General features: G+C 45.7%; 1 protein-coding gene across 50 annotated transcripts in view; it reads right to left on the reverse strand.

The window, feature by feature from the left end:
- Window positions 1–23,420, reverse strand: part of CACNA1C (calcium voltage-gated channel subunit alpha1 C) — a 749,041-nt gene that overhangs the window by 596,405 nt on the left and 129,216 nt on the right. For all 50 annotated transcript variants that reach the window (XM_053225582.1, XM_053225610.1, XM_053225602.1 and 47 more), the window contains exon 2: window positions 1,463–1,785. In XM_053225582.1, the coding sequence (XP_053081557.1) occupies window positions 1,463–1,785 (323 nt within the window). The remainder of the gene's footprint in view (window positions 1–1,462; window positions 1,786–23,420) is intronic.

Here is a 23,420-nt window from a genome sequence, read left to right on the forward strand (position 1 = left end):
ATCTACCCTGGTATCTATCCTCTATACTATGGGTGCATGGGGAATGGGAAATGTATGGATCTGGGACTTGGGGAACCTCAATTTGAAACCCAGCTCTGTCCATTGCAGGCTATGTGATCTGACCAAGTTCTTCAGCTTCTCCAGGCCTCAGTGTCCTCCCCTTTGGGGGAGCCTGACCTGCACGGCCCCCACCTTTCCCACTCTGTGGTTCTGATTGAGCAGTTATGACAGCAGCATAAGGAGGTTGTGCAGAGCCGAGCCTCTCACCCAGTCATCTGGGAACTGGAAGCATGCTTGGCCACTCAGGACAGACGGCCAGCTTGCACTGCATTCTCATAAAGTTATTTTTGAGTGGAGGGGCTCAAACATTTATAGAACTGACATTTATTGCTAAACAGAAGCTCTTCTCTCCGGAGCCATCTTCTTTTGCCTTTCAACCACTACCCAAGACTTTTAAATCCTTCTATGGAAAGTCATGAATAACACCAAACACTCCCATCCTGAGCCCTGGAAGACATGGTAGCCCTGCCTGCATGAACTCTTATTATGGAAATGCCCAAAACTAAGTGCCAGAGGTCTAGTCCTGTCTGTCACTGACCCTATGACCATATGGAGTTCAATGTCATCACTGGGGAAAGTCAGAGGTGGCCCTACTGATCTTGAAGCTCCTATCAATCTCCACCAACCCACAATTCCCAGGACATTAAGGGGCCTATAATTCCACAGTGAGAGTCTGGCCCTTCAAAGTCATTTTCTCTGAAGGACCCACTCACTGGGCTCTATACATACAAAGTGGATCTGTGTTGAAACCTCCAGGCCAGCGTTCTCCACTTTGGCTATACATCAGAATGATGTGGAGAGTTTTAGAATTATGCCTGAGTGGGGCTCAGGCACCTGTGTTTTGTTACAACATTCCAGGTGATGCTAATGTGCAGCCAAGTTTGAGAACCACTGTTCCTAAGCCTTGAACCAAGAACCAGGGTCACTGACCACTACCGTCTTGCACCTCTTGGGCTCTTTCACACTAGAGAGAGGGGAGGTCATCAAACTACACCAGTGCCATAACAAGGGAGGTAAAGAAGGCTATGGCGTAGCAGCATGTAACCACTATTAACCCAACACACCTGGAAAGGCTCAGCTGGGTGAGATGATATTTCATAACCTCTTAGGATCATTTTCTCAAATGTTGCTTATCGTATGAAAAAATATATGAAAAAGATACCCTGCTTGTTATTCCAGCAGATTCCTGGGCCCTGTCCCCAGACATCCTGATTCATCAAGTCTAGGGCAGGGCCTAAAATTCTGCATTCAAACAGCGCCCCAGTGATGAAGAAGCAGTAGGTCTGAGAGCCACTTTGTAGGCTCAGCTCAGCCAACACAGCTCACTACCTGGTGGCATTTGTGGGGCTGGCCCTGCCAGGGCTCCCAGGGACCCCCTGCCCAACCCAGAGCACAAAGGATATTTCCATTCGACGATGCTGATGCACGCCCTCCTGATGGGGTTCTTCAGAGTCAGGCAGAGCAGGGCACGGGGCGGGCGTGTGGCAGTCGTGCTGCCCTGCTTCTTGGGTTTCCCATATTGCTGCCGCTTCCGCTGTGTGGAGCTGATGGTGGAGATGGTTGCATTGCCAGCGCTGCCCATCAGCTTAGCCTGCCGGGCCGCGTCGATGGCTGCCTGCCAGGACAAGGCTGCCCCGGGCGTTGGGATGTGCTCGGGGGCAAGCCCCGCAGCTGCATTGGCATTCATGTTGGCGTGAGCTGCACGCGGGCTCCCATAGTTGGAACCTGCAGGAGGAGAGGACAGAGGACGGCAGTTACTAGGGAGAAGACAGGAGAGCTAGGAAAAGGAACCCAGACTTGCAATTTTTTAAAAAATCTTATTTCAAATGATTGCAAGAAACTGGGAGATGACGCATGAAAACATTAATGTGTGATGCTGAGAAAAAGAGTCAGGAAAACTATTCTGGTTGCAATTCAGCTGTGTGACCCTGGACATGTCACTCCTCCTCTCTAGTTTCACTGATTCATTTTAGGCGACAAGACATAAGATGTATGCATTACAGCATGCATGTATGGTACGTGTATGCACCCAGGAGCACCGAGCAAGGGAGAAAAGGAGGACACAGAAAACAGTACATGTGCAAGATATGTCTATTAAAACACACATTTATAAGAACACATGCAAATAAAGGATATTCATAAATATAACAGAATGGTTGTTTAAGGAAAGTTAGGAGTAAAAAAGGAAAGTAGGATATGGGGATACAAAGGAAGAATGGATGAATGAGTGAATGAATGAGAGTCATTGCATGAAGCAATGATGGCAAACGTACAATGAATTGAAGAGTGTAATTCACTCAGGTCTCTACCCAAGTTCCAAAAATAAAAATAGTATAATAAAAGAAAGGCACTGGACCAAAGTAAGATTATATCCTGGTACCTTAAACCTATCTAGGCAATGAGTGTTGGTTGGATACGAGGGGGTAGGGGCCTGTAGTGGTTTTAAATTATGTCAGCAAATCTTTGACATCCCTCCCATTAAGAAAGAGGACCTATGTCCTTTCCTTCTGAAATGGGATTTGTCTCGGGTGACTGTTTTGACCAATAAAGTACAGCAGAATGACAGTACATCACTTCTAAAACTGGGTCCAAAATATGCAGTGTAAGCCCTGTGGCTTCCGTGTGGTGAGGAAGCCCAAACTAGCTTACATGGAGAGACCACATGCAAAGAGAGAAACTCCCAGCCAGCCCCCAGATGCTCCAGTCACCATCTGACTGCAACCCCATGAGAGACCCAAGAAATTCCTGACCCACAGAAACTGTGGGAGACAGCAAGGTATTTGTTGCTATCAGCCACTTTGTTTTGGGGTGATTCATTATATAGCATTTGATATCTGGGAAGCGGAGCTCTGTATGACAAGGATTGACAGGGTGGGGTAGAGGGACACTGTCAGGAAGGAAACCTGGGTAGAAACCAGTGAAATCCAGAACACAGGCATCTGCACTTCTCTGATTTAAAGGCACCTAGAGCCTTCGAGACTGCCCCCAAGACACAATGCATACTTTCTGGGCACTCTTCAGTCTGATCAGCTGGATTCCTCACCCTAGAATCCTACAAGGTTCACCCAGGATCAGCTCAGCCTGGGCCCAGACCTGAATGCCCCAGGACAGATGCGTGACCTGGAGACTTGTCACCTGGTTGGGTGCCACAGGATCAAGAGTAGCAGCAGAGAATGGGGTGGCAGTGTGGGGCAGTGAGCCTGGCACCTGGATGCCACATCAGTTGCCATCAGCGACTGTGGCTGGAGCAAGCAAACCAGTTGCATATGCATGTCACCTCCAAACCTCTTCAAAATGACCCTCTTCTCTGTTCAGTATACACAAGGCTCTTCCAGGGAAACTGCTGGGCCCAAAACAAACTGCCTTGTGGAGCCCCTTCCCTCTCCTCGCCACAACTCACTAGTATTCAGATGAACACTTAGCACCTCTCCCTACTCTTATCTTGGATTGAGCCTTCTGTGTTTGACCCTCAATATAACTTTTGTTCCCACTGTGACCTGCTATCTAGACCCTATCACCACCACCACCAGCCCTGTCTCCCCACAGGGGATAAGCAATGACCCATTTTAGCCAGACAGAATGCAGACATACTCTGTCCTAGAGACAGACTCTAGCAACCTCATCCGTCTCCTGCATCTAGCCATGTCTGACATTAGCCTTACCCTGAGCCTTCGGGTTATATTACTTAAGTAACTCAGTGCTAACTCAAATTGAGTTTCTATCCTTTGCAACCAAAAAAGACCTGACCAATATGCCTGCTCAATACAACAAAGCTTGTACCTGTCTGGGCTGTCATTTCTGCTAAATTCCAAAATCTATGTCCTTTCCATCATCACACCAGTGACAGACAGTAAATAAGTTTTCACTCTTATGCCAACTGATTGACTTGACTGCCCAAAAGGTTGTACCTAAAGTATTCAGAGTCTTCTCTGACTACAAAGAAAAGTATATTGTGATAGATTAGTGATGTCTGCCATGGGCACAAAGGGTAGGAAATGGTATCACAGATGCCACGAATTTACCACCCCTGTTATGATACCAAGATGAGCACATCAGTTCTTCTTTAGTACCAGCTGGTCTACAGCCTTCTTGTCCCGACAGTTGCCTCCTGCACTATTGCCATCTGGTTGCTGTAGCATTAGAGCCCCACCCCCAGTCCCCAGGGCCTGGAAAATTGCCTCTTTGCTATACTCAATTCATGGCTATATTCTCAACATGACACTGACTCCTGCCTCCCCATATATTCCATTCACCTTCCTCTTTTCCTCTGCTCCAGCTGCTCTGGGTAGCTGCTGCACCCCCAGGGGTAAAGTATTTTAACTGGAATGTCAGGATCATGGAGAACCCAATACTTCCTATGAGAAGTCTTCTCTCTCTCTCACGCACCTTGCCATTGCCCTCCCTACACTCACTGTGTGGATCATAGGCATAAAGCAAGGAAGGCCCCCAATAAGGCCGGGCCTTCACTTTCTTATAATACCCCAGAGGAAAAAACTAGAAGACAGGATTTGAATTAATAAGGGCACCCGAAGCATGAGAGCTGGAAGCTTTCATATCTCCATTTAACACATAAGAAAACAAAGGAGCGTGTGACTCATTAAAGGTCACAAAGTGAGACAATGAGAGATTTCAGCAGCATGCACAGCACTCATAGTTAACTGCTAGACTATACTCTGCCTCCTCAGAATTCACACATGTACCCCACAGGCATATACACGTGTGTGCCCACCACCATGGCCACGAGCAGAGCACACATCTCCTACTGGGTTTGTGGGCCTTGATGGTGAAGGGGCTGCATTTCTTTTTTGTTTGTTTTTAATGTTAGTTAATTAGTTTGTTTATTTTGAAAGAGAGAAATAGAGAGTGAGCAGGGGAGGGGCAGAGAGAGAAGAAGACAGAATCCCAAGCAGGCTCCACACTGTCAGCACGGACCCCGATGCGAGGTCAAATGCACAAACCATGAGATCATGACCTGAGCCAAAATCAAGAGTCGGGCACTCAACCAACTGAGCCACCCAGAGGACCCGAAGGGGCTGCATTTCTGACCTAAGAACATCCTTTATGTTTGGTATGATCTTCACAGGAAGGATTCTACTATGTGATTAGCCCCTTCAGTAACCCTTGGGGTGCCTCTGGGATGAATGAAAGGGGAAGGTGTCCCTTTTTCTATCAACTGTGTTGGAATGACCAGTAAACAGTGGCCTGATCTCATTTCTTACTGGGTTCACCAGGGTTGGAATTCTAATGTTATCCATTCCATCTGTGGTATATAATTTTTCCTTACTAGACTCTCTGCTTGGCATTGACAACACTTAATGGACTCTATTTTAGTTCCTCGACTAACTTCTCCTCCCTCACATGCATAAAAGCAGCCATGTCTCCACCACTGTCAGCCTCTCCAGACTCCAATTCTCTTCTCACAAGCCCTCAGCACCTCACACCTTCCCGCAGATCACTGTCTTCAAACTCTAATCTTCATACTATCTCTAAGCACTGTCTTAATCCTCCTCTCTCCTACCACTTGCCAGTTTGAAAAGCCAAGCAATCCTGGGAAGAAGGCAGGAAGCACCAGCATGAGAACACATCCATTGCCTCAGAAAGGCTGTGGGGTTGGGGGGGGGGGGTTATGTCCTATGCACCTTGAGCTGTTGACATTGAGAGCAAGATGACTGTGGCTCCACAGAGCCAATACGTGGTTTTGAAAGCCATGTCTTGGCAAGCTGACTTCTGAGCCACCCTGCACCATGGGTGACCTTATTTATATTCCCAGAGCACAAGGACCTCTCTGGAGCACACCATCTGGAGAAAGCACATACAAATAAGTCCATAGGGAAAAATGGAATGTCAACCTCTCCCTAGCCAAAGAACAAAACAACAACAACAACAACAACAACAACAAAACAGCCTTCATTATTTTGGTCCTGGAAGCTCTGAGCATTGTTACAGCCATGTGACATGACTAAGGCACTGCCACAGTAAACACAGAGCCACACACAGGTGAGACAGGTAAGGCCCCACAGGGCTAGTCTCCACAAGGGCTGTGCTCCAAGGCCCAGCCTAGCCTCCTCTCCTCTAAGCAATTTTCCCCCATCCACTGGGATGATTCCCTCCCCAGGCCCAAGGCTCTATTAGCATCTCCAGGTCCCACTCAATAAGGGGGCACAACTATCCAAGAATACCAGGAATGGAAAATCACCATCTTAGGCTCCACATTTTTGAACCCAGAGCAGTGCCATGGAGGAAGGGCAAGCAGCATTGTGTCCCTGATGGCTTTTGTTAGCACAAAATAACCACCCAATGCAAAGAGACCAATTTTCAAATTATAAAGCTGATTCAAAGCTCTGTCTCCTGGCTGCCAGCTGAAAAGATGCCACCGTTTAAGTCTGCTCTGGCTCCTGCCTTACTAAACTATTTGTACTGATGTGCTCATCCCTGAATGAGCCCCAGAGCAGATCAGGCCACATACAAACAGGTGGGTGCCCACAACAGCCACCTGCTCCTCACATATAAGAAAATGATTCCCATTTGTCAAATGGCCCAGATCCCCTGACTTCAGACAGTAGCTCCCTCCTCTGCACACAGAGCTGCTGCTTCTCCAAGGGACTAGAACCAGGGCAAGACCCCCGCACAGACTGGTCAGCCATATGTCATTCTGCTCTGCAAGGTTCAAGTAAAGATAAAAAAAAAGTCAGGAGGCAGTGGCTTATGCTTCCTTGGTACCCCCATGAGTGAGGCATGGAGCTGGGGACCTGGAAGATGCTCAGCGATGAAAAAGTTGATTTTTTTTTCCTTTAATCAATCTCCATCCAAGCACCTGATCCCAGGCCTTACTGCAAAAGATGCTTAATATCTATTTGCTAACAACTACACTATGATGAGGTCATGATACAGATGAAGGCAGATAACAGGTAAGCATTAGAAATTGCTGGAATCAGTCCACCTACGCCCTAAAGCATGGGCTTATTCAGGCTCTCCCACTTATTTCTTGGATGTGATTATAGGGGAGATTTCTGAAGGAAGAGTTTGTGAGCAATGACTTCCATCTCCCACGCCACCCCCCTCGTCCAGACCTCCATCCATTTCTTGCCCAGAATGCCGCAGTAGCCCCCTGACATTTCTCTCTCCTTTCCTGCCTGTCCCCAATCCAAGTTCCATGCAGCAGCCAGAGTGACCTTTTAAAAATATACATCATAAATCAGGTTCCTGTCATTTTTCTACATAAATCTCTTCAAAATCTGGACTCTTTGCCATGACTTATGAAGCCCACATAGGCTGGCCCTGGCCACTTCTCTCATCTCATTCCCCTCTCAGCCTGGTCCAATGCAGTCCTGACATACTGGCCTCATTTCACTCCTCACAAACACTCGCTTCTTATATGCCACAGTACCTTTGCACATACTTAGAACATTATTCCCTCTGCTCTTGGCTTGGTAATTCCTTCTCATGCTTCAGGTTTGGGCTTAAATAATTCCTTCTCAAAGACCCCAACCCCAATCCTCCAATGTAAATAAGTAGCACTCCCCATCCCCCTGCCTCCATACACCTTTGAACAAAGATGACCAAACCCCCGGCACCATAAAGAGATTCCCAGTTAGCCATGTGTGTGGAAAAAAGTACAGTGCTGCAGATGTGCTTTGACAGCACGACCTCCTTCTTAGCCCGAGCACCTTCATCCATGCACCAAGGAGGTCACCACTAATGACCAGACTCTAAACACACAACTACAACCCAGATTGATTTATGGAGAGCAAGAAGTAGCAGTTGACGCTTGGCAGAGAGAGAACTGGAAATGCATTTCCTCCTAAAGGCCTAACCATCCTCTCATTTAGCAATCTCTACTGTGCAAAGGAAATGCTTTCTCTCAGGCCAGGGTGTCACCCGAGATCTTCGCAGAAGCCCATTTAGCTCTTGCTGTCTGTCATCTCACTGTAGTGACCAGGGGCCAACATTCTCTTTAAGAGTGTAGCAGCCAACCTGAAACAGAAACCGTGCTTTCTCTGCCCATTAAAGGCCAAATAACTAGAAAGCAGGAGGCCATTAATCTTCTCTAACTAGAACATTACAGAGATAGCTGGGAAACTCAAAAGGGAAGATACTGTCTCCTGGTCTTAAAAGATACCCGATGACCTATCCATCTTAAGCCCAGGGGTGCTCAGGCAAAGAAGGGTCAGCTCTGGCTCAGCCCCATTCAGCAGATGGGGTAGACTGGTGGATTGACTAAACTCAGCAGCTCTTGCAACCTCCCTGTACTTGTGCCTTCCTGTCCTGTAGAGGCAACAGAGCTAACAACTATAATTTCCAATATCCCCTGTAGCTGGACTTCCTGATGTGACTATGGGGTTTGGCCAACTCAAGAAGTGAACTGAAACTAAGTCTGTTGGGGAGAGCATCTATTTCACTGCTATAGGGCCGGCAAGGCTATGGCAATGGTTTTTTGATACCTGGAACATGGATAAGGTGGTGTGATCCTGGAGCCAGCTCTTGGCACAATGGCTTCCAGATTCCTCATCTTCCTAATTATACCAGAGCCCCAGTCCTTTTGGTGAGCCAGTTCTGCAGTGTCGTCCTGGGAGTCATTCCTAGAGGCCCTACCTACAGCCTGCTCTCCTAACCCTTCCAATTAAATTGCCTTGAATTCCTGTATTAAGTATGTTTCCTCTGAAAATGGCTACAGCAGTGTCTGTTGTAGGTCTGACCCCTGACTGAGACATACAGTCTACAGTCTTGCTGTCTAATAGAACATCTACAATGATGAAAATGTTCTGTTAACTCTGAGATGTTCAATATGGTAGCCGCCAGTCATTGCTGACTATTAAGCCCTTGAAATGTAGCAAGTGCAACTACAGAACTACACTTTAAATTTTATTTAATTTCAATTAGTTTACATTTAAATAGCCACACATGGCTAGAGGCTACCATATTGGACAGCACAGGTCTATATTAAAAGGAAGTCATAATGGAAAGAGTAAAATTTGTGAAGAAACTTTTTTAAAAAGCAATCAAGAACTGATTCAGATGCTGATAGGTGGGTGGATTTTCTGATCAGGAAATAATCACCCTATGCAAAAAGACATGTTTTCAAAGCCTAAGACAGTCTGAGACCCAACAAACAACATTAAAAACAAAAAGTCATTCTTCAGTGGTTAACACTCTTGTCAAGTGAATGAAAAACTAATTATCCCAATGGGCAGATAGGAAAACTGACATTCACCCCCCCCCCCCCCCGCCAACCTAAGTAGGTCCTAAGAGAGCCCCAGGACATCCCAGCTGAAGTGGAAACATCTCCTCAGACCGAGCACCCAAAGGATCTTCTAAGTGTGTCACAGCTGCTACCTGTATCTCTCACCTGAGCCATTTCCACACTATTTTCAATAGCATTCTCTTACACTCTTTCCTCACCCTTCTACAAACACAGTTCATGAGAGATGGGGATGCTCAGAACAGGCCCACCATCACAGTAGTCAAACCTGCTCCAAAACAAAGACAGGGACCCAAGGACATCTGTGGCCATCTCCTCGCCTAATTCAATCAGATACTGCCTTAAATAAAAGCATCACTTGCCTATTCTACATCTCACTCCTCTCTAATGACCAGGGAAAAGGCAAAGAACCTGGAGCATTTCAGGAGCCCAAGACAACTGGAAGAGTGGTAAAGCTACCACACCTTCTAGTGATCCAGCAAACTAAATCTTTTCTTGGTTCTTCAGAGGGCAGCTAGTCAAAAGGAGAGAAAGACAGGAAAAGGAATTCTAGGACCGACTCCCATGGAAGCAAACTAGCCTCCATCTACAGAGGAGGTCTGCCAACATTACCTAGACTAGAGGACATTAATCATAAAGCCATTTCCCTAGCATTACTCAAGGTCATACTGACATCAGAGAGCAGGTGAAGAAAAACAGCAGAAAACAACTGACAGATACACACCCTAAACCACACTCTCCAACCAAAGATAATAAATTGTGATAGTAATAAAACATTTCTTCCACTTTTTTCCAAGCAGGGAGAGGAGGGAAATCTCAATCTCTTGCTATTTGAACTAAGGCACCTATCACCACCTGGTGATGGCAAACCTAAATTACAGGACCTAGTTGAGGTTCAGTTCAAATTTATCAAGTCAGCCATTTCAGCTTTTTCAGAGTAGCAAATGCAGAGTACAATGCAAAGTAGCCATTGTAGTGAAAAAACTAGATCTGGCCCTGAGTGAGGTCAGATACCAGCTAGAAAACCAGAAAAACTTTCCCTCTGTTTGTAGACGTCTGGGGACAGCTGGCCACAACAATGAAAAGACCAAACACTGGCTCACGGTCTCCTTGGCTACAGCTAATGAATGGCTGAGAGTGGTTACACTCTTATATGGGTGCTCTGCTCGTATTCTTCCAGGGATTCATAAGCTCCTTAAGCACAGGAACCAGCTTTGTGGCCTCAGAAACCCTGGCAGGGTGGTTGTCACCTACTAGGTCCTCAAAACACATCTCCTGCATGGGAGTTCTTTTGCGAAATTTTTATTTCTATGTGGAAGTTTACAGAGATGATGTTATTCGATTGTTTTAGATTAGCATGTCATATGTGTGTTTATTCATGTGTCTATTTCATATATTAGGTGGACATTTATTTCTTATCCCCCATCAGAAGGGAAGCCCCAAGAGACAGGCACCTTTGTCTGTTTTGTTCACTACTGTGTTCCCCAGAGTCCAGAACAGCCTGGAGCATGGTGTGCGTTCCGTCAAAATGTGTTGAATGAAAGAGGGAATATCTCAAAGTGTAATTGTCCCATGACAGTTTCTTCCCATGACATTTTTAATTACTTCAACTTCTGGCCCCAATTTATAGAGGGTTTTGCAGCTTTGGCCCCATTTGATTGGTAGGAAAACAGAGACACAGAGTGACTACACCTCTCCCAGTCACCAGAGCTACAACAGATGAGGCAGTGCTATCTTGAGAGGACACTTGTTAGTGTACTCAGTGGCCTTGACCTCCTTCCTTCTCACCACCTGGGAGGATGGGGTGACAGGAAGACTCACTTGGCTGATACTCATCTGCCCACGTACTTCACCCACTGAACTGGTCAAGGCACCTTTAGGAACCAGCAGTAATTCCTCTGACTCCATCCATGCCTATGAATGACCAGCCACACTGCCACAGTGAATGGCATATGGTCCCTGCAACAGGGGCGTGGCCTTGATGAGGCTCAGAACTCATAGACTCAGACACTCGATGGGAGGTTCTGTTTTTCGGGAGAGGTCTCAGTATGTCTGGAGCCTCTTCAGCCCTGAGGGGAGCAGAGGAAGCTGAACTCCAGAACCCTACCCATGCCTCTTTCACTTCACCAGCAGGAAGCATGGGCTGATCAACCCTGTAGGGAAAGCAACACAGCACTCCTAATGAGAGTCTTTAAGGAATTCAATCATTTGACTACCATTCTCAGAAGCTATCCTAAAGGACTAATCAGAGACTCCAGCAAAACAACGTATCCGGGTATTCACCACAGTGTAAATTATACCAACATCAAATTGAAAATCACCTATAAGCCCAACACAGGGGGACTGGTTACATATATTGATCCCACATCCACATGATACAATTTTAGAAGCCATAAAAATTATGTTTTGAAAAACAATATAGAAAAAACTTCCATGATATTAAGCAACAGAAACAGTGCCCAAAAATGTATGGGCCCAATTTTTTAAAAAGACTTTTTTTCATAGAAGAAAGACTAGAAGAAAACACATAGAAATATTCCTAGAGGTTCAACTATAATTTTTTTAATGTTTATTTATTTTTGAGAGAGACAGAGAGGCAGAGCATGAGCAGGGGAGGGTCAGAGAGAGAGGGAGACACAGAATCTGAAGCAGACTCCAGGCTCTGAGCTGTCAGCACAGAGCTGGACACGGGGCTCGAACTCACGAACCGTGAGATCATGACCTGAGCCAAAGTCGGATGCTTAACTGACTGAGCCACCCAGGCGCCCCTCAGCTATAATGTTTTTAAAAGTCACCTTTCTAGATCATGAGCATGACAAAAATGATTTAAGATCTCTATTGTTTTTACTAAACTTGAAAGGAATATACATTTATTGTTGAAAAACAGAAAAAGTCCAACAATTTAAAAATGTATATCTTAGAAACTCCCCTACTTATGTGTCTATCTAGATTTTGTCCTGTAAATAGTTAGAATAAAGATTTACAAAAATGAAAGGAAGCATGGAAGGGAGGGAGGGAGGGAGGGAGGGAGGGAGGGAAGGAGGAAGGAAGGAAGGAAGGAAGGAAGGAAGGAAGGAAGGAAGGAAGGAAGGAAGGAAGGAAGGAAGGAAGGGAGAGAAAGAAAGAAATACTACTAGTGGTTATCTCTAGGTGGCCACATTTATTTGCAGAGAGGCAGTTCAGCCTAGAACTCAGGGCCATAGACTTAGAAACCAGGCAGACCTGATGCACATTCTAGCTCTGCTAGTCACTAGCCGTGTGGCAGGAACAATTGCCTTACCTCTCTGTAGCTGAGATTCCTTCTTTGTAAAATGGAAATGACAATACTGCCTATCACACAGCATTGTTGTGATAATCAAATGAGTTAATAAATATAAAACTCTCAGAATAGTGCTGAGAGTAAGAACCTTGTAAGTACTAGCTCTTTTTGAAGTTATTATATTTTCCAAATTTGGTATAGTAAATAATTCCTTGGTAATCAGAAAGAAAAAAGTTATGGTTTCAGCTTCATTATTTAAGTATACTTCCAAAATTACTGTAGCCAAACCAGTATCAGATTGTGGTCCAGCTGTCGACATACCCAATCTGGGTGGTGGGGCGCAGGGTTAGGGGAGGCTGTGCACACAGACCCCACCTGGCAAACCGGCCGCCCACCTTCCTAGCCTGCCTGAAGCCTCTTCCTCCCAGTCCCCAGCACTGCAGGAAAATACAAGCCTCTGCTTGCAGCTGCACAGGAACAAGAAGTCCCATGAAAACTGAGCACGCACCTCTGTGCAGCCCTCTGCTGCCTCAAACCTAAGCTCTGGGACAAAGGATAATTACTCCCTGTGTCTTCAGCTACAGCTCTCCATGAACAAAAGTATCTAGGTTCGGGGCAAAGTAAAATGGTTGACTTAAAAATTAGCCAAGATACATATATGGGCAAGATGCTATCTTTTTTCTTATCTTGATTTGTAACAACAATTCCATTAAATATCAATTTGGCTCCATGAGATATGAACAGGTATGTGTACACACAGAGAAAGACACCAGGACCCAGAGCCAGGACACCTGTGTTCAGGCCCCAGGTCTGAGGGGTGCCATCCATATCAGCACAAACCCTTCAAAGAAGCTGGAACAGAGTCAGACACTGGAGGCAGGGAGTGGCTTTCCTCCATCTGGAGCACAACCCCATAGCATTGAACCAGGTCCCTGACCCTGTGGCTGTCTCTCCCATCCCCAGCCACACTGCCCAGTACCAAGTGATGCACACTTCTCAGTTTACCCTCTGTAAAATAGAGATAATAATACATTACTCATGGGACAATCATAAAGACTAAATGAGATTAAGTCTATGAATGTATTACCCACATATAAAGATACTTAATAAGAATCATTCCACAGATGCCCACATGCAAAGCCTCAGGGCACCAAAAAAGAATACCTCATTTCCAATGAAGTAAAATAAAACATTAAAGCTGTTTTATAAAAAATATATATATATATATTTCCCCAAAGGCACACCCCTCCACGTTAACCAACCACCTCTCAAAAACTGCTATATTTCACACACAAATTAATAGTATCAATTCGTGGAAAAGTGAATCCATCCAGAGACTTCCGAACACAGGAATCCAAAGATCCTTGAAAACAGTGCTCCGTTTTCCTAGGATCCTCTATTAGTGAGAGGCTCTGAAATTCTTCTTCCATTACCCCGTGGGATTGCACTGTGGTGGAGAGGGGGTCACTGCACATATTTACACACGAAAAACATAATACACCCATACATGACCCATTTGTCCTCCTCCTGATGTCTCTAATTCTCATTAAGGTGGGACAAAAGAAACACATTAGTGTATTCCTCTACACTCATAGGCTATTTAATAACGATGCTTTGTATAAAGTATAATGCTTCTTTCACTTAGAAAAGTCAAAGCCATTTATCTCACTAATCCCCACAAAACCTTTGCCAGACAGCAGGCAGACAAGATGGTGGAAGGCAACAAAAAAATAAGCAAGTCCCCCTGAGCCTGTTGTTCCTTGGTTAATATTAAGCTTCAAAAGATATGAAGCCATCTTGACTCCTTCCTGAGTTTGGTGAGAGAAGAACCAGACCAGAAGTCAAGAGAGCTGAATTCCAGTCTCAGTTTCATCACCCATTTGTCCTGTGCACTCAGACAAACTGCTTTCCTTCTTTGGCTCTCAATTTCCTCCTCTTTAGAAGGAGAAGGCTCAGCCAAACACCATAAGAGGTCAGGATCCTAGCTCAGACACTCAGGCATAGAAATCTTTGGTCAGGGCATCTCACAGCCCCCATTTCTCCTCCCTAAGCAGTCTAACTCCTACAGAGTTTCTCAGTGCTTGGATCTCCTCCCCACAGACCTCAAAGATACAGGCTGAGAAAGTCAGCCTGACTTTCTCAGCTCCCTGTGTTCACTGGCTGGGCTCCCGGCCAGAGAGGGCCTGAAAGAGGTATGCTTGGCTATCCTAAGAAGCTGCCTCCAATCTGTCTGTGCACACAGGGCAAGGTCAACCTAAAGGGTTACTCAGCTAGGAAGAGCAACAGAGAGAATATGACCCTCCAGCCCTCGTTTCTTTCCTGGTTTACTATTCCAGGGTTTCCCCAAGACACCTGGTGGTTCAACATGGTTTACATTGAAGTCCTCAAAGCCAGAGAGAGCCCTTCACCCCCATTAAGATAGCATGATCAAAAAAATGAGAAGGGACGCCTGGGTGGCTCAGCCGATTGAGCACCCCACTCCTGATTTCAGCTCAGGTCATAATCTCATGATTTGTGGGATAGAGCCCTGCATTGGGCTCCACACTGACAGCATGGAGCCTGCTTGGGATTCTCTCTCCCTCTCTCTCTGGCCTTCCCCCGCTTCTCAAAAATAAATAAACATTAAAAAAAAATTTTTTTTAATTAGAAAATAATAAATGTTGACAAAGACATGGAGAAAGTATGACCCTTGGGTACTGCTGGCTGGAAATGTAAAATGGTACCACAGCTATGGAAAACAGCATGGAGGTTCCTCAAAAAATCAAACACAGAATTACCACACGATCCAGCAATTCCACTTCTGAGTATATACCCAAAAGAACTGAAAGCAGGGACTCGAGCAGATGCTGTATGCCAATGTTCACAGTAGCGTTATTCGCAACAGCCAAAAGTTGGAAACAGCTCAGGTGTCGAGCAACAGATGAATGGCTAAACAAAATGTGATTTATACATTTAATGGACTATTATTCAGTCTTAAAAAGGAAAGAAATTCTGACACATGCTACAAAATGGATGAACTTTGAAAACATTATGTTAAGTGAAATAAGCCTGTCATAAAATAAATACTGTATGATTCCACTTCTATGAGGTCCCTAGAGGAGTCTTATCCACAAAGACAGAAAGTGGATTGGTGGTTGCCAGGGCCTGGGGGGTAGAAGGGCAAGGGGAGTTAGAGTTTCATCAGGAAGATGACAAAGCTCTGGAGAAGGATGGTGGTGACAATAGCACAGTGATGTGAATGTACTTAATGTCACTAAATTATGTACTAAAAAAACATTAAGATGGTAAACTTTATATAAGTTTTACATAACATAAAGATATTAAAATTTTAATTTAATTTTTTATAAAAACCAGAGAGGGAGGAGTGTTGGACCTGAAGCACTTAAAGGACATTCCAAGAGGAGTGAGATCTAGGAGGTGGGGGGCTGCCTTCTCAGGAACAGAGCGCTGGAAGGCAAAGCCAACTGTAATGTATGCTACTTGAGCCATCCTCAGGAAGGGCTGGGTAGGGTGCATGCACACTAGAGGGAGGTGTGCAGCAGGACGAGTCTCTACCCCTACACATGCGCCTCCCCACATAGGCTTCCACTTGGGCCCTCAGCACATGACACAGGCCCAGAAAAGGATGCAAAGAGTTTCATCATAAATTGTTCCCAATTATCAAATAAATCACACATGCACATACACAAACATGCCTTCACAACTGAGTGAAACCAGACTCACGTCCAAATACCTCTATAGTGTTCTCAAGCTCCACTGAATATCAGGCGTCAGATCTTTGGCTGGGAAAGATGGGTAACCAGAACATTAGATCAATCCCTGGATTTCCATGGTTTCAGTCTTGTCCAAAAACTTTGCTCTGGGCACCTGGAGTATCTCCAGAGCAGGCTGTGACTTGTTCATCTCTGTAGCTCTGATGCCTAGCCCAGTGCCTGACACACATCAGGTACAAAAAGAAGTGTTTGCTGAAGGAATATGATTTCTACTTAGCATCTGATAGTTTTACGTGAGGGGACAAATGACGTCATTCCCACTGCTAATGATGAAACCAAGGCAGAGAGAAACACAGGACCCCATCCAATGAGACCCAGGCCAGGACTGACTTAGCCACCCCCAAGTCCTCCAATTTCTCTGGCATCTCAAATCCATGCTCGTTCCTCAGAGACTCTTACAGCCAGGAATCCCTTGAGCTCTCTCCCTCTGTGTGTGTGTGTGCACGTGTGTGTGTGTATGCATGTGTGTGTGTACATATGTGTTTCCTCTCCTTTGTTTTTTTATTAAAAAAATTTTTTTAAGTTTATTTATTTTGAGAAACAGAGAGAGTGAGCAGGGAAGTGGCAGAGAGAGAGAGAGAGAGAGAGAGAGAGAGAGAATCCTAAGCAGGCTCCACACTGTCAGCGCAGAGGCCAATGCACGGCTTGAACTCACAGACCATGAGATCATGACCTGAGCTGAAACCAAGAGGCGGAGGCTTAACCAGCTGAGCCCCTCCTCTCCTTCTTGGGCCCCAAGCTGTCTTTTCCCTTCTTTCTGCACGGCTTTTTCTGGACCTTCCAGACCAGTAGTACCTGACCCTTCCTGGCCTCTCTCCTCCATCTTTTCCTCCTTGGAAGACTGAAGAAACATCTGACAAGGATCATCCTTGTGTGTGGCAGAGATTCAGAGCAAGGTTCCAGTGTGGGCCAAGAACACCTCTAGTGCTGCCCACATCCTTCCCCAGGCCTCAGAGCACCAAAAGCCTGGGCCAAAAAGGAACATACAGGGAGAGGTGGGAAAGTCTGTTGTTAAAAACCCAAAAGTAGGAGGCAGAGGTCAACATGACCTCCATTCTTCATCTCAGAATGGAGTTATGATTCAACAGAGCAGAAACCAGGGCTGTAAAAACACTGTAAAACTCTATAATCTCTATACCTTTGTCACCCTGTTTATGTGACTCTCTCCCAACTATGCCCCCACAGTAATTAGGAGGGTTATAACCTCTAGACAAAGTGAATCTAGTGCTGGCCTATGAAGACACCAAGGAAGGAGAGAGAAAGAAGAGTATGGGATCTATACATACTGAGTTTTAGGGACAGGCTACAAGGGAATTGAGTGAATGGTGATGGCTAGAAGAGAAAGCAGCACAGTCTAGTAGTTAAAAGCAAAGATCAAGAGTCACGTGAGACCCAAGTTCATACTCTGTACAGCCACTTACAACCGTGGGGGCCTGTGCAACTTATTTAATATCTCTGAGACGCAGGTACCTCTAAACTGTTTCAAGGATTTTAAAACATTTACAAGCACTTGGCACGGTGCAGTCATATACAAAGTTCTCGGTGAACAGTGGGCATTAATTGGTATTGCTTTTATTGCTGATGTGGTTATTAATCTGGATCCCTGGGGCCTGCAGCAATGAAGGAGAGGCATGGAGAGGCCCTGGCCTGAGAAGGGCCATCAGGCTCAGTACCACGAAGGCCTCTGTGGGCACCTCAACACAGACCCTGCCCAGAGTATCAACAATTCACAACCCTCCACGCTTCTACTAAAGCACACACAGCCCCACCCTATCTCACTTCCTGATCAGCTCCCCTTGAGTCAAGAAGACCAAGGACCAGGGCTGGGCACATGGGTCTCTTCTTCCCTCCCCTGCTAAGGAACCATGTGACTCTGGACAAATTCATCTCCCTGTGTTTCAGCTACCTCATCAGTAAAATGAAGGAGTTTACCAGATGATCACTAAGGTCCTATATGTGTGTGTGTAAGTACATATATGTATACATATACATATACGTATACACACATATATATACACACGTGTGTATGCATATATATTTATGTATTTTGGTACTCATTGATTCTAGAATTCACATGTTGGTGGCAGAAGAGTTTATCATGAGGAACATGCTGGCAAAAGAAACAGGCTTTCTAGGTGGATGCTCAATGCCCCCACCCACTCCTGAATTCCCTCCTTTAATGCTAATAATGCTGAAAAGAACCTACCTAATAGGGCAGCCACTTAAATAGGGCCATCCCCCCCCCCACCAGAGTCTCAACAAACATGGGCTAGGACTGCCATGATTCCTTGAGAGCAGGACACACAGTGTTTGCACTGCACACTGTCCAGCTTCTGAAATATCTGCTGACTTACTAAGCTGTTCTTCCTGGTCCTCTCTGTCACACTCAAGTTTTGGAGCAGGACGCTGCTGGAACTACAGTTACCTGCTCATTAGCTCTCCATGAATGTCTGACTTGTTTGGCAGCCTTCTCAATTTGGTTTTCCCAATCTGTGAAATGGAGCTAACAGAAACCAGCTACCAAAGGATATGAGCATAGATGTGGAACTTAGACCCAGAAGCATATTTCTAAAAATCAGTCACCTAGTTTTCATATAGGTAGAGAAGGTTATTGGGGCAAATGGGGCCTTTGCTTCAGTCTGCTCTATGCGCTCAGTACTCCACTAAAGGGCCCTTTAATATAAAACACGCATGGACTAAACATAGCTTTGCTACTGGGTGGTCCCCTGGCAGCCTGCAACTACAGACACTGTTTGCTGAGCACCACTGTTTGCCTTTTACAAAGAAAGGCAGTTTTCTTTATAAAACTATGGGCTTAGGACTCCACTCAGGATAGCAAATGCTTGGTCTAACTTCCCAGTTGAACCAAGGAGTTACAGAGCCACTACTCACTGACCCCAAATCATCAGTGATCACACAATTGTGTAGAAGCATCAGTGATGGGAGAAGGGACAGCAGCTGCTGCCTGCCAAGAATAAGGCCAGGAAAGCAAGTTCCCCTCATGACCACACGTTCACCCTGAAGCACAAATGTGCAAACGTGTGTGTGTCCCTTGTGAGTAACTTGCAGGCACAGAGCACCACCACCATGGCCTTTGCCACTACTTTCCTTGTATCTCCACGAAGTATGTGTGTGGCTTCTCCCCCTGCACAGACATAACCCTGTAAGCACAGCCCCTATCTCATTCCACTCTGTAGCCCCCACAGTGCCAGCACAGGGTAAGCGGTCAAGAACGTCTGGGTGCATGCGCTGCACTGGGGCAGGCACTGTGGGGAGACGCAGACACGTGAGCCATGCTCGCTGCCTCAGTGAGCCACCAGCATCCCTGGGTTGCACATTCACCCGCACAGATGGGCACACAGACACCCACCCACACATACTCTCCAGTAACATCTGCCCAGCCTGGGACTTTGCTCTTTCAGAGTCTGTGACTAAATTTGGATGTGAATCCAAAGAAGCCAAGGCGAGACTGGCCCAAAGGTTAGCTCCAGGCAGCTTAGCTTTCTACAGCACTTGGTTCACCTCTGCCAGAGCACGTGGTTTTGGGCTGTCACCCTCTCTAGACTGTGGCTCAGTGCTTCAGTTAACTGAGGCACCCCTCCCTCCCCCTGCCCATGGCTCCCATACTCTACTCCCGAGGGAGCAATGGTTTCAGGGGAAGGGACGAGGCCAGGAGTTATAAAGTGCCAAGGTACAAAGAAGAGGAGTTTTTGAATGAGACATAGCTCAGTGTGAGTCTCAACTCTCCCCAGCTAAAAAGCTGGCTGCTCTCTGCTAAGTTAGCCTAACCTGTTTGATCCTCAGGTTGCTTATCAGTAAAACAGGAATAATATTATAAGGATAAATAGGATTCATTAACACCAGTGCATGCTTACCAGAGGTTAACTATTTCGAGCCAACACTACCTGTTGAGTCAGCAAGGCTAAAGAGTGGTGTGAGACACAAGGAGTTATGCCCTCCTTCTCCAGCCCCCGGAGGATGCCAGTTCTCCAGCGACTTCTCCCAGCCCACTCCAGAGCACAGCTGGACCACCCATCTCAGAGAGAACAAACAACACCTAGTGATGTCTTGCCTTCAATGCCACATCCAGAGCTGGCAACACTCTCTCACACTTCCTTGAATGCAACAGCCCAGACCAGTCACCACACAGATGGGGTTACACAACATCTGAGCCTCTGGGAGACATAGCTTCCATCTGGCTGGCAGCTTACAAATATTTGACCTTATCAGGCTTGAATTGGAAAAGAAGGATAATTGAAGTCTCGCATGAAATTATTGGGCAAGTTATGTATGACCCAATCAGGCTTACAGGGCATGTACCAATTTCATTGGTTTGTTCCAAAGATACTTTACGTGGGGACTGGAGAAAAGAGGCAGGCAACAAAGCTGAGCCCTGCGCCCTTCATTTCTGCTATGCTTTAATTGGTACCCAGCAGCCATTTTCACAAAGTCTCACACACCTGTTCTTTTCTACCCCTGCAGGACAGCCTTGGTCTTTACACAAGCGGATGGGACAATGCAAAGTGAGGAAATGAAAGGAGAAATGACAGCTGGGTGTAAAAGGGGGACAAGCTCAGCCACAGCAGAGCAGGAGTGCCCTAGACACCATCTGTCCCCAGCACCTCCTCTCAGAGGTAACGGCACTCAGGCCCAGAGATAGCAAGCCACATGCCCTAGGTTCCACCGCCAGGTCAAGGTCAACACAAAACTTGAGCCCAAGCCTCAAGATTCCTACATGCTATTTCTACTAACCCAAGCCACGGCTGAGGCTGGCAGGCACATAACAAGAACCTGGCCTATGAAAACTGCTCTAACCACTGCCCTTTACATGGCAGAGGCCCATTGTGGTAGCCTGAATAACATCCCCTCCCCAAGATGTCCATGCCCTAATCCTTGGGAACTAAATATTACCGTACATAGTAAAAGTATTGCAGGTGTGATTAAGCTGATTTTGAGTTGGGGAGATTAGCTAGGATTATCCAGGTGGGCCCAATATAATCATAGGAGTCCTTTGAAGAGAGAGGCAGGGGAGGAGAAAGGAGAAGGTCTACACAGCTGGTTCTGAAGATGGAAGAAGAGGCCTCCAGCAGCTGGAAAAGGCAAGGAAACTAATTCTTCCCCTAGAGCTTCCAGAAGGAATGCGGCACTGCAGACCCACTCTAGACCTCTGACCTCCAGAACTGTGTTTTTTAAGCCACTCAGTTTGTGGTAATTTGTTACAACAGCAACAGGAAACTAATACCCTCAACACTGCATCTGAGTGAAACCATGGCAACCTGAAAGCAGCAGGGAGAGGGCAGAGTCAGGAAGTCTTGGTAATTTGGCTGATGGTGATGAGTAAGCTGTACATCTGGGACTTCCAGAGCGCAAAGTCCTTGCCTGCCAGGCCCTCAGAAGCAGGCCAGTGCCAGATGTCTAGGGCAGGGGACGGATGGTATGAGGAGAACAGAAACAAAAGTGTCTCAGAGTTGATTAAAAAAATGGGTAAAGAGGGCACCTGGATGGCTTAGTCAGTTAAGCTCCCAACTCTTGATTTCAGCTCAGGTTATGATCTCACGGTTTGTGAGTTCAAGCCTCTCATCGGGCTCAAGCAGAGACTGCTTGAGATCCTCTCTCCCTCTCTCTCTGGCCTTCCCCCACTCATGTACACTCTATAGATAGATAGATAGATAGATAGATAGATAGATAGATAGATAGACAGATAGATAGATACCTTTTTCAAAGATGGATAAAGGACTTGCACCGATATTTCTCCAAAGAAGATATACAAATGGCCAATAAGTATTTGAAAAGATGCTCAATTAATGATCAAAAACTGCAAATCAAAACCACAATGAGATATCACCTAACACCAAGCATGGCTACTGTCAAAAATAAAACAAAACAGGGGCGCCTGGGTGGCTCAGTTGGTTAAGCTTCCAACTTCAGCTCAGGTCATGATCTCATGGTCTCTGAGTTCAAGCCCTGCATCAGGCTCTGTGCTGACAGCTCAGAGCCTGGTGCCTGCTTCGGATTCTGTGTCTCCCTCTCTCTGCCCCTCCCCCACTCACACTCAGTCTCTTGCTCTCTCAAAAATAAACATTAAAAACAAAAAATTAAAAAAAATAAAACAGAAAATAATAAGTGTTGGGAAGGATGTGGAGAAACTGGAATCCTTGTGCACTGTTGGCGACAATGTAAAATGGTGCAACTACTATGAAAAACAGCATGCAGGTTGCTCAAAAAGTTAAAAATAGAAGCACCATATGGTCCAGCAATTCCACTTCTGGATATTTGGATACCCAAATGAACTGAAAGCAGGTCTGGAAGAAATATCTGTACACCCATGTTCACAGCAGAGGTAGTCACAACAGCCAAGTGGGGGAAGCTATACAAGTGTCCAGACAGACAAATGGATAAGCAAAATGTGATATAGACACGCAATGGGATATTATTCAGCCATAAAAAGGAAGGAAATCCTGTCACATGCTACAACATGAAAGAACCTTGAGTACATTATGCTAAGTGAAACATGCCAGTCACAAAAAAAGGACAAATACCATATGATTCCACTTATACAAGGTATCTAAAATAGTCAAATTCATAAAGTAGAATGGCGGTTGCCAGGGGCTAGAGGAAAAGGGAAAAGGGAATTGTTTAATGGGTATAGAGTTTCCATCTTTCAAGATGAAAAAGTTCTGGAGATCTATTTTCACAAAAATGTGAATATACTTAACACTACTGAATTGTCTACTTAAAAGTGGTTAAGATGGCAAATTTTATGTTATGTGTTTTTACCACAATAAAACAAATTAAAAAATAATAAGAAGGCTCTGAGTGTATAACAAGTACCAAATGAGCCCTGCTGGGGCCCAAGGCCTCTTACAACACAGCGTATGTGATGGTTCCCATCACTGTGCCTTTATTCCTGCATTCACTTACATGTTTGTCTCCCCTGGAAGATCATGAGCTCACTGAGGACAGCAGTCAAGTCCTATTACTCTGAGTACCTCACACAGCACCCAGTGTTGTGCTTTACACATAAGAGGTGCTTAATGAACATTTGTTGACTTTAACTTTTCAAAAGTATAGCCTTAGCTCCTGCAAATTTATCCTAATCTTCCAAAGTGGTGCTTATTCTACTGCCTCC

This window comes from Acinonyx jubatus, chromosome B4 (assembly GCF_027475565.1).
Source record: "Acinonyx jubatus isolate Ajub_Pintada_27869175 chromosome B4, VMU_Ajub_asm_v1.0, whole genome shotgun sequence".
NCBI classification, from domain to species: domain Eukaryota; kingdom Metazoa; phylum Chordata; class Mammalia; order Carnivora; family Felidae; genus Acinonyx; species Acinonyx jubatus.